The 16208-nt window shown below is 42.4% G+C and overlaps 1 protein-coding gene across 8 annotated transcripts in view; it reads left to right on the plus strand.

Annotated features, from left to right (window-relative positions):
- The window catches only part of RBM27 (RNA binding motif protein 27), a 107888-nt gene that overhangs the window by 37680 nt on the left and 54000 nt on the right, over window positions 1-16208 (plus strand). For 2 of the 8 annotated variants that reach the window (XM_008255173.4, XM_008255175.4), the window contains exons 4-8: window positions 3545-3636; window positions 4310-4503; window positions 5206-5469; window positions 8282-8569; window positions 12607-12741. In XM_008255173.4, the coding sequence (XP_008253395.2) occupies window positions 3545-3636; window positions 4310-4503; window positions 5206-5469; window positions 8282-8569; window positions 12607-12741 (973 nt within the window). The remainder of the gene's footprint in view (window positions 1-3544; window positions 3637-4309; window positions 4504-5205; window positions 5470-8281; window positions 8570-12606; window positions 12742-16208) is intronic. The other 6 variants (XM_002710287.5, XM_008255176.4, XM_008255174.4 and 3 more) reach the window with 3 other exon arrangements.

The raw sequence follows: 16208 nt of genomic DNA on the forward strand, positions 1-16208 counted from the left end.
AGCCAGTAGCTTCTTCTGGTCTCCCATGTGGGTTGCAGAAGCACAGCCTCTTGGGCCTTCTTTTGCAGCTTTCCCAGGTTGTTAGCAGGGTGCTGTACTAGAAGTGTTGCAGCTGGGACACAGGCTGGCACACATATATGAAGCCAGCATTGTGGGTGATGGCTTAACCCGCTATGCCCCAGGTTAAATCTTTTAGAAGTTAAATTTTTTTAGCATGTGGTCTTCTCTACTGTCTTTGAAGGTCACTGGTTCAGAAGTATCTGAAATACAGCTGATTTGAATATAAGAAAACATTTGTATTATTTTGGGCTTTGAAAAAACAACTGAAGGCCGGCGCTGTGGCTCAATAGGCTAATCCTCCGCCTGCGGCGCCGGCACACCGGATTCTAATCCTGGTCGGGGTGCCGGATTCTGTCCCAGTTGCTCCTCTTCCAGTCCAGCTCTCTGCTGTGGCTTGGGAGTACAGAGGAGGAGGGCCCAAGCACTTGCCCAAGCGCTTGGGTCCTGCACCCACATGGGAGACCAGGAGAAGCACCTGGCTCCTGCCTTCGGATCAGCGTGGTGCGCTGGCCACAGTGTGCCGGCCACAGCGGCTACTGAGGGGTGAACCAACAGAAAAGGAAGACCTTTCTCTCTGTCTCTCTCTCTCACTGTCCACTCTGCCTGTCAAAAAAAAAAAAAAAAAAAAAAAAGGAAAAAACAACTGAAAAGAAGGCAAGTCATTACCTAATTTCCTTTGTATCTTTGTAATAAATCCTACTTGTGAAAATTATGGAAAATGGGTAATACCAATACCAACTTTTTTGTAGAGCTACTCCAACTGACATTTTCTGGAATTTACCAATTTTTTAAATATTTATATTTTTTACTTGAAAGAGTTACACAGAGAGAGGAGAGGCAGAGAGAGAGAGAGAGGTCCTCCATCTGCTGGTTCACTCCTCAATTGGCTGCAACGGCTGGAACTGTGCTGATCCGAAGCCAGGAGCCTCTTCGAGGTCTCCCACGTGGGTGCAGGGGTCCAAGGACTTGGGCCATCTTCTACTGCTATCCCAGGCCATAGCAGAGAGCTGGATGGGAAGTGGAGCAGCATATGGATGCTGGCGCTTCAAGCCAGGGCGTTAACCCGCTGCACCACAGCACTGGCCCCTGGAATTTACCATTTTCTTTTTTTTTTTCTTTTTTTTTTGACAGGCAGAGTGGACAGTGAGAGAGAGAGAAAGGTCTTCCTTTGCCGTTGGTTTACCCTCAAATGGCCGCCGCGGCCGGCGCACCGCGCTGATCCGAAGGCAGGAGCCAGGTACTTCTCCTGGTCTCCCATGGGGTGCAGGGCCCAAGCACTTGGGCCATCCTCCACTGCACTCCCTGGCCACAGCAGAGAGCTGGCCTGGAAGAGGGGCAACCGGGACAGAATCCGGCGCCCCGACCGGGACTAGAACCCGGTGTGCTGTCGCCACAAGGCGGAGGATTAGCCTAGTGAGCCGCGGTGCCGGCCTGAATTTACCATTTTCTAAGATTATAGATATAATTTAATTGTAATTACTGACATAAGTAAAGTTCATATAATAGTATGTAACCATAGTAGTTATCATAGTTCTGTTAGATAATGTAGAAGGAGGAGGCTTGAGTGGCACATACTTTTGGCTAGTTGTCTTTTTTTGGTGTGTGCTCAGTTGATACAGTTGCTGTGGGCAGGGTATGGAGGAGGAAGTGTATCTCAGGACTAACCATCTTCCTTGGTCCTCAGCTCCGTTGTGCCACCAGTTGTTTTAGACTTAGACTGTTGGTCACAAGAGCACCAGGTGAGAGAATTTGGATTGTTGGCAGATCTCATCCTGGTACTAGAAAAGCAACTTGTTAGATAATGTGCCATGATCTATGAAGTGCTGTGCTTGTTCCTTTATGTTACCACTTCTTTTTACTGAAGTAATTTGTCCCGAATAGTATTTTACGTTTTGATTTTGCTTATTTCATTTCAGTAGAGTAATATATCCTCTGTGTTTCTTGGAAATTGGTAAAGAGAATTAATTTTTTTTAAGAAACAAATTTTTTTCAGAGATTTTTTATTTATTTGAAAGGCAGAGATACAGAGAAGGAAAGATCTTATATTCACAGGTTCATTTTCCAAATGGCTGTGGTGGCTGGGGCTAGGCCAGTCTGAAGCCAGGAGCCTAGCACTCATCCACATAGGTGGCATGGTGGTGGATTGGAAGTGTAGCTGCTGGGAATCAAAGCAGGCGCTCATATGGGATGCCGGCATTGTAGGTAGTGACTGAAAACCTCTGTGCCACAGCAGCGCTGGACCCTGAGAGAATACTTTTTTTTAAGTATAATTGGATGATTGTGTAGTGTTTTTCGCTGAAACTGTATGTTGTTAATATTGTGGCTGGCATTTATGTTGCTTCTATTTTATTAAACTGTTTTCTAGTCTGTTCACTCATATCCAGTTTTATAAGTCAGATTCTTTGTTACATAGGCATTTGTTTAGTTCCTGCCAGTGACTTAATTTTATCTTTCTCTGTGTATCTGATTTAAGGTAGAGTTGTTAGAAGACTAATAAAGTCACTATGAAATTATAATGAAGATATAAACCATTTTACTGTGATAGTGACTTGCTATTTCTGTTATTACTGTTTAACGAATGAATTGCTTGCTTTTCTATATTCCATTCTCTGCCATAAATTGACATTTGAAAAATTAACATATTGCTTGTTAAAATAATCTGAGCATTTTTTTGAAAAGATTATTTATTTATTTGAGAGGTGGAATTATAGAAAGAGAGGGAAAGACATAAAGGTCTTCCATGTGCTGCTTCAGTCCCCAGCTGGCCACAATGGCTGGAGTTCAGATAATCAGGAGCCAGGAACTTCCTCCAGGTCTCCCACTCAGATCTAGGGGCTGAAGTACTCAGGCCATCTTCTACTTCTTTCCCAGGCCATAGCACAGAGCTGGATTGCAAGAGGGGCACCTGGGACGTGAACTGGAACCCATATGGGATGCCAGCACTGCAGGCAGAGACATAGCCTACTATGCCACAGCTCTGGCCCCACTGAGCATTTTTTTGAAAAAAGATATTTATTTGAAAGGCAGAGTTATAGGGAGAGAAGGAGAAGCAGAGAGATCTTCCATCTATTGGTTTATTCCTCGAATGGCCAAAACAGCCAGGAGTGGGCCAAGCCAAAGGCAGGAGCCAGGAGCTTCATCCAGGTTTCCCATGTCGATGCAGGGGTTCAAGCACTTGAACTATCTTCCACTACTTTCCCTGGTGTGTTATCAGGGAGCTGTATTGGAAGTGGAGCAGCTGGGGATTGAACCAGCAACCATATGGGATGCTGGTGTCAAAGTATCTTAACCCCTATACCACAATGCTGGCCCCAATCTGAGCATTTTTATAAATTCTCTTGTTGCCTAACTTTTTTGGATGTGATTTGACTTCATTATTTCAGTGTATATATTTCTACCTTCTCTTGTGCCCAAAAGATTATCAGGTGGATGTGTTTTACAATCTACAGGACTATTTGTATTTCTAATAAATGTTTCCTAATAGGTATTTCAGGAGCCAGTAGAGGAAGAACGAGATGGCAGAAAAAAGAAATATCCTAGTCCCCAGAAGACCCGTTCTGAATCTAGTGAACGAAGGTTTGTGTTTATCTTTAGTTAGGAAGACATTGATAACTCACTTTTCAGTTGGCTTGTGAGGTCATTACAGGAATTGTAACATGTTCTCTGACTCATCTCTCAACTCATTAAAGAAAGAGTGTTATCGTGCTTCCTTCCATTCTGTTTTTTGTCTTTATCTTACTTTCTATTCCTTTTATAAACATCATTATGTGCTTTCCCCAAGAGCTCAGGGGTGGGAACGGTTCCCTTAGAGAATATCATTGAAATGTTCCATTTGGTTAGGGGTGTTCAATATTAAAATTATCCACTTAATTTTATACTATAAGTATTGTTGTTATTACGTTGAAATACTGATGGGCCATCAAAAAATTGGTTTTTGTTTAGGAAGACTTTGTTTTGAGCCTTTTTTATTTTCCAGTTTTCAATTTCTGTTTTTCTGCTCCCCTCTGCTACTTTGGATTCACCTCTTTTTCTTTTCTCCCCACCCAGTTTAGTAGAAGTGAGAATGCGTTTTTTCCTTTTTATATACTGGGTTAGAGGGATTATGTGGTAGTCTTAAATCTTGCAATTTTCTAAAATATCAGAGACGTTATGAATTTTGATCACTCAAGGAGAGTATTTTATACTCTACATTTGTTTGCAGAACTACTTTGTATAGCCTATATATGGCTTTTATATCTGTGTATTACAGGACACGAGAGAAAAAAAGAGAAGATGGCAAGTGGAGGGACTATGACCGGTACTATGAGCGGAATGAATTGTATCGTGACAAGTATGACTGGAGAAGAGGCAGGAGTAAGAGCCGGAGTAAGAGCCGAGGCCTGAGTCGTAGCAGAAGCCGAAGTAGGGGGCGCAGCAAAGACCGGGATCCAAATAGGAATGTTGGTGAGTAGATGAGGTGTTCCAATAAAAACACTAGTTGCTTTCTTCCTGTATCACGAAATGTATAATGAATTCCTTAACAGAAATTGTACCTTTAATATTCAATCAATATAAAAACTGAAATTGTCTCAAGAAACAATATTGATTTTGTTATAAAGGTAGGGCTCTATTCTTGGGATGAAGTCAAGGGAGTTTGCGTAAAAGAAATTATTTATAAGTATCATAGTATATGTCTAGACTTAAGTCATTTTGTATAAATGATACGAATGTCCCTTAATGAACAAAGCTATCAAATGAAGAGGGGGGTTGTTTGCTTTTGCTTTTTTTGAATAATTGATGTGCTGTAAAGTTGCCTAAAGTTTCCCAATTAAAAAGATATAAGTTACTGGGATCCCAACCGTTGATCTTCTGAGATATCAGTTTGAAAGTCAGTTCTTGGAAAACATTATTATTATAAAAAGCCATGAAGGCTGTGACCCTTTTTTCATTAAGTATAATTGATGTTGATATTATAAAAGTTTATTTTTCATGTTACTGCCACATTGTGGATGTTCCTTCTTTTAGGATATATTAATAATGAGAGCAGTTTAAAATATAGATAATAAGTTTACTTAAGTATTTTCATCTATCCTATTCTGTGAGAAAATAAGAGTAAGAACATAAATGTGTGATTTCTTTGTTCTTGTTTTTATTTTGTCTCCAAAGCAGAGCACAGGGAAAGATCGAAGTTTAAGAGTGAAAGGAATGACCTGGAGAGTTCCTATGTGCCTGTGTCTGCACCACCTCCTAACTCTTCTGAACAGTATTCCTCTGGGGCCCAGTCTATTCCCAGCACTGTTACTGTGATCGCACCTGCTCACCACTCTGAAAATACAACTGAGAGTTGGTCTAATTACTATAACAATCATAGCTCTTCCAATTCTTTTGGTCGAAACCCACCACCAAAGAGGCGATGCAGAGATTATGATGGTAAAAATCATCACCTTCTCTTATATTGTATCCTAAACTACTAGTGAAGCAAATGTTGCATGTATTGTGTACTTTAAAAAAAAAATATTATGGTTCACTGCCCAGATGGCTGCAATGGCCAGTGCTGGGCCAGGCTGACGCCAGGAGCTGTGAGCTTCATCCAGATCTTCCATGTGGCTGTCAGGGGCTCTGCTTTTCCCAGGCCATTAGTAGGGTGTTGGTTCGAAAGTGGAGCAGTCAGGACACAAACTGGTGCTCATATGAAGTGCTCATGTTGCAGGGGACCTTTTTCTTTTTAAAATTTTATTATTTATTTATTTGAAAGAGTTACAGACAAAGAGAACGAGAGAATAGAGAAAGAACTTCAACCCGCTGATTCATTCCCCAAATGGCTGCAATGGCTGGAGTTAGGTTGATCTGAAGCCAAGAGCCAGGAGCTTCTTCTGAGTCTCTTGCATAGGTGTAGGGCCCAAGGACTTGTAGCAGAGAGCTGGATTGGAAGTAGAGCAGCCAGAACTCAAACTGGCACCCATGTGGGATGCCGGCACTGCAGATTGCTGCTTTACCTGCTATGCCACAGCTGTGGCCCCAATTTTAATTTCTTTTGTAGTGTTTGGTACTTGGAACTTGGTTAAGGTGTGTAACCTACTTAGTAGTTTGACTTACTGATTTTCAGTTTGAATAAATGACTGAGTATGTATGTATTTAGATTTTTATTATGGTATATTTAAATGTTTATGAAAATTGACGAATAACATAAACCTCAGGGTACACATTACTTCATTTCAACAGTTACCAACTTGTGGACAATTTTGTTTTTAATCTATACTCCTACCCACTTCTTGGCCTGCATTATTTCTTTCTTTCTTTTTTTTAAAGATTTATTTATTTATTTGAAAGAGTTACACAGAGAGAGGAGAGGCAGAGAGAGAGAGAGAGAGAGAGAGAGGTGTCTTCCATCTGGTGGTTCACTCCCCAGATGGCTGCAACAGCCGGAGTTGCGCCGACCCGAAGCCAGCAGCCAGGAGTTTCCTCTGGGTCTCTCACGCGGGTGCAGGGGCCCAAGGACTTGGGCCGTCTTCTACTGCTTTCCCAGGTCATAGCAGAGAGCTGGGATGGAGGTGGAGCATCTGGGACTCAAACTGGCACCCATGTGGGATGCCGGCGCTTCAGGCCAGGGTGTTAACCCACTGCGCCTCAGTGCCGGTCTGCATTATTTCAGGCAAATTGCAGACCTCATAATACTTTAAATAAAAAAAAAAGATTTATTTTATTTATTTGAAAGAGTTACAGAGAAACAGAGAAAGGGAGAGACACAGAGAGAGAGGTCTTCCATCCATTGGTTCACTCCCCAGATAGCTTCAATGGCCAGAGTTGGCCAATCTGAAGCCAGGAGCCAGGAGCTTTTTCTGGATCTCCCACATGGGTGCAGGGGCTGGAGGATGTGGGCCATTTTCTGCTGTTTTCCCAAGCCATAGCAGAGAGCTAGATCAGAAGTGTAACAGCTCAGACTCAAACCGGCACCCGTATGTGCTGCCAGCACCACAGGCTGGGGTGTTAACCCACTGTGCCACAGTCTCACCCCCATAATGTTACTTTCTATAAATATAAAATGTATGTATGTTGTATATATACAGCTAGGGTTCTGCCATTCAACTTCCCAAAGCCAGCTTTAATGTTAGCAATTTCTTTATCTTTCCAAAGATAGAGTAGGCATATATATATACACACACACACACACATACACACACATATATATATATATATACACACACACACACACACACACACATACATATTCTCCCCCAGTTTCTTTTTCACATAAATGGTAGTGTACTGGGGCCGGCATAGTGGCATAGTGGGTAAAGCTGCCACCTGTGAATTCAGCATCCCATGTGGATGCTCTTTCAAGATCCACCTATTCCACTTCCGATCCAGTTCTCTGTCGATGTGCCTGGGAATGCAGTGGAGATGGACCAAGTGCTTGGTCCCCTGCACCTGCATGGGAGACCTGGAAGAAGCTCTGAGATCCTAGCTTCAGCCTGGCCCCGTGTTGACTGTTGAAGCCACCTGGGGGGTGAACCAGCAAATGGAGTGTCTGCCTCTCTCTGTCTCTTCCTCTCTCTGTGCAACTCTGGCTTTCAAGTAAATAAATCTTAAAAAAAAAAAAAAAAAAAAAAAAAGGATAAGTGTACTAGTCACAATTCTACATGATGTTTTTTCACTTAGCTGCATTTTCTAGCAGTCATCCTATTTTTATACATAAAGAGAGCCTCAATGTTTTTTTTAAGGCTTCTTTGTATTGTATTCTTATAAAAATGCATATTGATACAGGTTTAGGATGTTTGTAATATTTTTCTGTTGTAAATAGTCCTGCAGTAAGTAACATATTATATGATGCCCACTTGAATATTTCAAACTGAAATTTCAACTTCCATATAGAGCAAGAATGATTGCTTTAGCATAATATAAGAATGGATGATTAAATTTAAATCATCTAGTTTATGGCTCTCATACAATAAAGCTTCAGTTTCTATTATGAAACTTAATATCAAATAGTTAATAGTAGGTAAAAAGGTTCCTGAACCTGTTACTTGTTATTTCAAAAATTATAGTTTCATATTATATAAAATAGATACTTAACTCTTCCTCAGGGTTATATCATGATTTATAGAATAACACCAAGAGGGCTGTATGTAATCTCCTTGGAGAAAACCCCTTTGTAAATCACATTGGTAGATTTTTCAAGGACTCATTCTGTTTGTCTTCTGAATTCTAAATAGATTACAAGATGCTTATTTTATTCTTACAGAGAGAGGATTTTGTGTTCTTGGTGACCTTTGTCAGTTCGATCATGGAAATGATCCTCTGGTTGTTGATGAAGTTGCTCTGCCAAGTATGATTCCTTTCCCACCTCCTCCTCCTGGGCTTCCTCCTCCACCACCTCCTGGAATGCTAATGCCTCCAATGCCAGGCCCAGGTCCAGGTCCAGGTCCAGGCCCAGGCCCAGGCCCAGGTCCAGGTCCTGGCCATAGTATGAGACTTCCTGTTCCACAAGGACATGGCCAGCCTCCTCCTTCCGTTGTGCTTCCCATACCAAGTAAGTATATTTTGCTTAAATCTTTCTCTAGTGGAAAATTCTACTTAGAAGAGTCTCTTTGAATTTGACATTCCATTTAAAGTATTTGAAACATAAATTAATAATAGAACTTGGATTATAGTTTCATAATTAAGATGTGATTCTTTGCTTTTTTTCATCTGTTGTAGCGTGGTATTATAATACCAATAGTATAAATTTTTTATGTTGTGGCGTAGCCTATCTTGATCAATAGTCAAAATCCTGTTATTTGCTAGATGTTAGAGAACTTGCCAATATTTTAATGAGATTTTTAGTGTGTTAAGAAAATATCTTCAAGAATATTAACATATGAAGAAATTTTTTATTATGGTAACTTTTATTCATTCACAAAATAATGTGTATTGTGTCCAGACTTAGTGGTTATCAGTATTCAGTTGTTTTTGTCATTCATCCCTCTCCTGCCACATCATATACACACTTCTTTTATGTTTTCTTGTTTTTGCTGGAGTAAATTCTGAATTTCACATTTTTAAAAAATATCGCCGGCGCCGTGGCTCAATAGGCTAATCCTCCACCTTGCAGCGCCGGCACACCAGGTTCTAGTTCCGGTCGGGGCGCCGGATTCTGTCCCAGTTGCCCTTTTCCAGGCCAGCTCTCTGCTGTGGCCCGGGAGTGCAGTGGAGGATGGCCCAAGTGCTTGGGGCCCTGCACCCACATGGGAGACCAGGAGAAGCACCTGTCTGCTGGCTTCGGATCAGCGCGATGCGCCAGCCGCGGCAGCCATTGGAGGGTGAACCAACGGCAAAAGGAAGACCTTTCTCTCTGTCTCTCTCTCTCACTGTCCACTCGGCCTGTCAAAAAAATAAAAATAAAAAAAAATAAAAAATATTTATTTATTTGAAAGTCAGAGTTACACAAAGTGAAGGAGAGGCAGAGAGAGAGAGATAGAGAGAGGAAAAAGGGGTCTTCCATCCATTGGTTCACTCCCCAGATGGCTGCAACGGCTGGAGTGCGCTGATTAAAAGTCAGGAGCTGTGAAGTTCTTCCAGTTGTTCTACATGGGTGCAGGGGCCCAAAGACTTGAGCCATCCTCCACTGCTTTCCCAGGCCATAGCAGAGAGCTGGATTAGAAGAGGAATAGCCAGGACTCGAACCGGTGTTCATATGGGATGCTGGTACCGCAGGTGGCATCTTTACCCACTATGCCACAGCTCTGGCCCCCTGAATTTCTTATTATTTCACCAGTATATTCATAATGGATCTCTTCACTGACAAGGATATTTGTTTTGTTTAGATTTATTTTATTTATTTGACAGGCAGAGAATAGAGGGAGAGAAAGGAATGACAGAGAGAGGGGGTTGGGGGAGGTTGTCCATCTGCTGGTTCACTCCACAACGGCCAGGGCTGGACCAAGCTGAAGTCAGAAGCCTCAAACTCCATCCAGGTCTCCAACATGGGTGGCAAGGGTCAAGTGCTTGGGCAATCTGCTGCTTTCCCAGATGCATTTATATAAAAGGAACAAATTTCATATATCGTTTTAAGAATATAATGATACTTCCCACCCTTCTTTTCTTAATTTTCTTTAAATTTTGTAGTGATATACTTTCAGTTTACTTTGTGATCACAAGCTTAAATCTCCACTAAATAAAGGATTCAACAAGTAGTAATGCTTGTAATGTAGGCTGTAAATAATAATCAAATCTCAAAATGTCATTTTCACTTACACATTAGAAATTTTTTGTGCCCTATATATTAGTTAACACAAATCAGGGAAAACATATGAGGAAATTTTTTAAAAAAAGATTTATTTATTTGAAAGGCAGAGAGTGGGATAAAGAAATCTTCTGTCTACTGGTTCACTGCAGATTCCTGCAATAGCCAGGGCTGGTCCAGACTGAATTTAGGAGCCAGGAACTCCATTGTAGGTTACATGCGTGTCCTGGGCCCAAGTACCTGGACTGTTTTCTGTCTTCCTAGGCACATTAGCAAGGAACTGAATTGGAAGTGGAGTAGCCAAGACTCCAAACTGGCACTCCAATATGGAATGTCAGTCTTACAAGTGGCAGTTTCACCCCAGTGCCACAACACTGAACCCAAGAGTGAAATATATTTAAGGTTTATATATTTATTTATTTGAAAGTCAGAGTTGTAGGGAGAGACAGACACAGATCTTCATCTGCTTTTTCACTCCCCAAGTAGCTGCAACAGCCAGGGCTGAGCTAGGCTGAAGCCAGGTCACCTATGTAGGTGGCAGGGGCCCAAGCAGGTAGACCATTTTCCTCTGCTTTTCTCATTAGCAGAGGGTGCCAGTTCAAGTCCTGGATCTTCCATTTCCAATCCCACTCCCTGCCAATGGCCTGGGAAAGCAGTAGAAGATGGCCCAAGTGCTTGGGCCCCTGTGCCTGTGTGGGAGACCTGGAATTAGCTCCTGGCTCCTGGTTTCAGATCATCCCAGTTCTGACCATTGCAGCCATTAGAGAGTGAACCAGTGGATGGAAGTCCTCTCTCTGTGTCTCTCCTTTCTGTTTGTAACTCTGCCTCTCAAATAAGTAAACAAATCTTTAAAAAAAAAAAAAATCTTAGAAAAAAAATGAGAGGCACAGTGACAGAGAGAAATATTCCATCTGGTGATTTGGGCTGGGCTGAGTCAAAGCCAGGTGTCTGAAACTCAGTCTAGGTCTCCCTTGTGGATGGAAGGGATCCAGGTGCTTGAGACATCACCTGCTGCGTCTAGGTTGCACATTAACAGGAATCTGTTACCAGGACTCAAAGACAGCCCTTTAATTGATAAAAGCCTTTTTTTTTTTTTTTTTTTAAGATTTGTTTATTTGAAATTCATAGTTAGAGAGAGGGAAGGGCATAGTTCTTCATCTGCTGATTCATTCCACAGATGGCTGCAACAGCAGGGCCAGAGCGAAGTCATGAGCTTCATCTAGGTCTCTCAAGCACTGGAGCCATCTTCCACTGCTTTTTAAGGCACATTAGCAGAGAGCTGGATCATAAGTGGAGCAGTAGACTGAACCAGCCCTGTATGGGATTCCAGTGTCACAGGCAGTGGCTTAACCAGCTGCACCACAATGCTGGCCCTGGGTAGTAGTATCTTAACACTGGTGTACTCCTGTCCCAAGAAGCTTCTTGATATATATAGAAATGCTAACAGTAGAAGCTATTATCTCACTGTGAGAACATACCTGTTTAAAAATTAAGTCAAAGCATATCATATTACCCAGTGGTTTGCTTTGAAAAATTTAAATTCAACAGAAAACGTGAAAGAATTATACCTATATACCGTATACCATCTAAGTTAAACAACTAGTATTTCATTATTTTTATCATATTTTCATTGACATGTGTCTTTCTCGTTTTTATTTCTGATGCATTTCATTGTATGTTGCAGAATTCTGTAGAACTTTATCACCTTGGAAACTTTCTTTAATCCCTTCCTAGTCATTCTCATCCTCTACCTGCAGAGGCAACCAGTTTTGTTTGTTTGCATCCTGGATTAGTTGTACTTGTTCTAAAATTAAGAGTCATTAATCAATGAATTAAACAATTTAAACAAACCAGCTTCTGTTAAATTCCTCAATTCTGTTCAAAGCCAAAGTATTCTAAGTATGAATGCCAAGATGAGTATTAGTACATTGAATTTTTTTTAAAGATTTATTTATTTATTTGAAAAGCATAGTTACAGAGAGGGAGAGAGAGGCAGAGAGAGAGAGAGAGAGAGAGAGAGAGAGAGATCGATCTTCCATATGCTAGTTCACTGCCCAGATGGCTGAAACCGCCAGGGTTGGGCCAGGCCAAAGCCAGGAGCTCTATATGTCTCCCACATGGGTGGCAAGGACTCAAGCATTTGGGCCATCTGCTGCTTTCCCAGGCATGTTAGCAAGGAGCTGGCTGGATTTGAAGTGGAACAGTCAGGACACGAACCAGTGCCCATATGGGATGCTGGCATCACAGGTGGTGGCTTAACCTGCCATACCGCAATGCTGTCTCCACATTGAATATTTTTATTAGGAAATGTCAGTCCTCTATATTTCACTTTTTGTTATTTGTAGGACCACCCATAACACAGTCAAGCTTAATAAACAGCCGTGATCAGCCTGGGACAAGCGCAGTGCCCAATCTTGCACCAGTAGGAGCAAGACTACCTCCTCCTTTACCCCAGAACCTCCTTTATACAGTATCAGAACGTAAGTAAATGTTGTTTGATTTAAAATTATTGGGATGTAGAGAGATTTTTGTCATATCAGTATTACCCTTTTAAGAAATAACATTTAATTTTTTAAAAGATTCATTTATTTGCAAGGCAGATTTACTTTGGGGCGAGGTGGGGAGGAAATGGGGGGTGGCAGAGAGATTAGTTATTCTTCCATCTGCTTGTTCACTCTCCACCTGGTAATAATGGCTGGGCTGGGACAGGGCTGGGTTGAATGCAGGAGCCTAGCACTCCATGCAGGTCTTCTGTGTGGGTGGAAGGGGCCCAGGTACTCTGGCCATTATCTGCTGCCTTTCCAGGCACATTATCAGGGAGCTGGATCAGAAGTCCAGCAGCCAGGACTCAAACTGGTGCTTATATGAGATGCCAGCAGTGCAGCCAGTGGCTTAACCTGCTGTGTTTCAGTCCCAGCCCTAAATAATGCCTGGTTTCTATTCTTACAGACTGTGTAACTATACATAATGTGATTAGGCCATCTAGCTGTGTTTTAATTTGTGTGGTAAACAAGAGAAAGCAAGACCTTCTATTTTAGAGAAGTTTGTTCTTCTGTAGAGTAGTAGCATTTAAACACTTCTTAGGGAAACTTTTAAAACAACTATTTGTGTATTTTATTTGTTTACTTTATTTCAAAGTCAGAGTTACACAGAGAGGAGAGATAGAAAATCTTCCATCTGCTGGTTCACTCCCCAAATAGCCACAGCGCTGGGGCTGGACCAGGCTGAAGCCAGGAGCCAAGAACTCCCTCCAGGTCTCCTATGTCAGTGCAGGGACCAAGTACTTGGGCCATCCTCTGCTGCTTTCCCAGGTGCATCGCAGGGAGCTGGATCGGAAGTGGAACAACAGCCAGGACTCAAACTGGTGCCCAATTGCAATGCTGGCCCTGCAGAAAGTGGCTTAACCTGCTATGCCACAGCGCTGGCCCCAGGGAAACTTATTTTGATACTGTGTTCAAAAACTGTTTCCCTGAGTTTTTGAAATGTAAGGCTTATCTTAAGAAGTATGCAGAAGATTAAGATATGTCTGATAGGGGCCGGTGCTGTTGCGCAGTGGGTTAAAACCCCTGTATGCAGTGCCCGCATCTGATACGGGCGCCAGCGTGAGTCCTGGCTGCTCCACTTCCAATCCAGCTCCCTGCTGATGGCCTGGGAAAGCAACAGAAGATGTCCCATGTCCTTGGGCCCCTGCACCCACGTGGGAAACCCAAAAGAAGCACCTGGCTCCTGGCTTTGGATCAGCTCAGCTCTAGCTGTTGCGGCCACTGAGAGAGTGAACCAGCGAATGGAAGACCTCTCTTTCTGTCTCCTTTCCCTCTTTGTGTAACTCTGTCTTTGAAATAAGAGATATGTCTCATAATTATGTAACATGTTGAGATAATGATAGAAAGCGATCATTTAAATTGTAGTGTTTGGGGTTTATGCTGTTAAAAGATTTAAATTTTATAATGTTTTCTTTTCATCTTAATTCTCATTCTTTTTTTTAAGACTTAATTGTGTATTTTTTCATTTTTATTATTTTTTAATAAACATCTTTTTTTTTAAAGATTTGTTTTATTTATTTGAAAGAGTTACAGAGAGAGGTAGAGACAGAGAGAGAGGGGTCTTTCATCTACTGATTCCCTCCCCAAGTGGCTACAGTGGTTGGAGCTGAGCTGATCTGAAGCCAGAAGCCAGGAGCTTCTTCTGGGTCTCCCACCTGGGTGCAGGGGCCCAAAGACCTGGGCCATCATCTTTTAGTGCTTTCCCGGGCCAGAGCAGAGAGCTGGATTGGAAGTGAAGCACCCAGGGTTGGAACCAGCACTCAAATGGGATGCCGGCACTGCAGGCCAGGGCTTTAACCCCCTGTACCACAGCCTTGACCCCAATAAACATAATTTCATTCCATTTTTCCACAGGCTTTCTGAAGTACTCTTGTATCTTTTTCTTTTTTTAAATTAGGCTTATTTATTTATTTTAAAGGCAGAGCACGGAGAGGCGGGGAGGCGGTGGGGAGGGGGAGAGATCGATCAGCCGATCCTCTATCTGCCGGTTCACTCCCCAGATGACTACAGCTGCTGAAGCTGAGCTGATACGAAGCCAGGAGCTTCTTCTGGGTCTCTGACATGGGTGCAGGGGCCCAAGGGTTTGGGCCATCTTCCATTGCTTTCTCATGCCATAGCGGAGAGATGCATCACAGAGCTGGATTGCAAGTGGAGCATCCAAACCTCGAACCAGAGCTCATAGCGATGCTGGCACTGCAGGCGGCAACTTTACCTATTACTCCACAGCAGCAGCCCCTTATTTCATTTATATTTTGAAAGTCAGAGTTAGAGAGAGGGGGAAAGACAGAGAGCGGTCTATCCACTGGTTCACTCTCCAGATGGCTTTAATGGCCAGTGCTGGGTCAGACTGAAGCCAGGAGACAGAAGCTTTATCTAAGCCTTCCATGTTGGCGGCAGGGGCCCAAACACTTGGGCCATCTTTGCTGCTTTCCCAGGGTCATTTTCACAGAGCTGGATCAGAAGTGGAGCAGCTGGGACTCACAAACAGTACCCATATGGGATGCCAGTTTCACAGGCTGTAGCTTTATGTGCTATGCCATGTTGCCAGCCCCCTTTTTATTTCTTAGATGTTTTGTTTAGATTACAAAGACTTTTAAAAAAACTTTTTAAATTGTTAAAAATTTGGATTGTTAAAAATATCAGGTTATGAGATTTTTTTTCTGCAGAGCCATTGTGACATGCATTATGTTAATATATAACTATAATTGTGTTAATCTTCTTTGTAACTGTGTCCATCATTAGATTTCTTTTGCCTTCTAAATATTCTTACATGTCATAGAGAAGCAATTTTGGCCAAGTAGTTAACTCCTAGCAAGTTACTTAACCTCTCTTAGTATCCTCTCATTTTGTTAAGTGAGAATAATAGTTACCTACTTCATTAAGGTTATATGGAGGAATAATGAATTAATACATGCAAAACATCTAAAAAAAAAAAAGCCTGCTACCTGGTAAGCTATATGGATAGTTACTATTTTTTTATTATTTTTTTATTTTTTTTAATTTTTGACAGGCAGAGTGGACAGTGAGAGAGAGAGAGAGAGAGAGAAAGGTCTTCCTTTTGCCGTTGGTTCACCCTCCAGTGGCCGCCGTGGCCAGCGCATCGCGCTGATCCGAAGGCAGGAGCCAGGTGTTTCTCCTGGTCTCCCATGTGGGTGCAGGGCCCCAAGCACTTGGGCCATCCTCCACTGCACTCCCGGGCCATAGCAGAGAGCTGTCCTGGAAGAGGGGCAACCGGGACAGAATCCGGCGCCCCGACCGGGACTAGAACCCGGTGTGCCGTCGCCGCAAGGCGGAGGATTAGCCTAGTGAGCCACGGCGCTGGCCATGGATAGTTACTATTATAGTTCTTTTTGTCTCCTCAAATTTCAGCCTATTGTCTTTTACCTGAGTCTGTGTTCCATGGT

Source organism: Oryctolagus cuniculus, chromosome 6 (genome assembly GCF_964237555.1).
Source record: "Oryctolagus cuniculus chromosome 6, mOryCun1.1, whole genome shotgun sequence".
Taxonomy (NCBI): Eukaryota; Metazoa; Chordata; class Mammalia; order Lagomorpha; family Leporidae; genus Oryctolagus; species Oryctolagus cuniculus.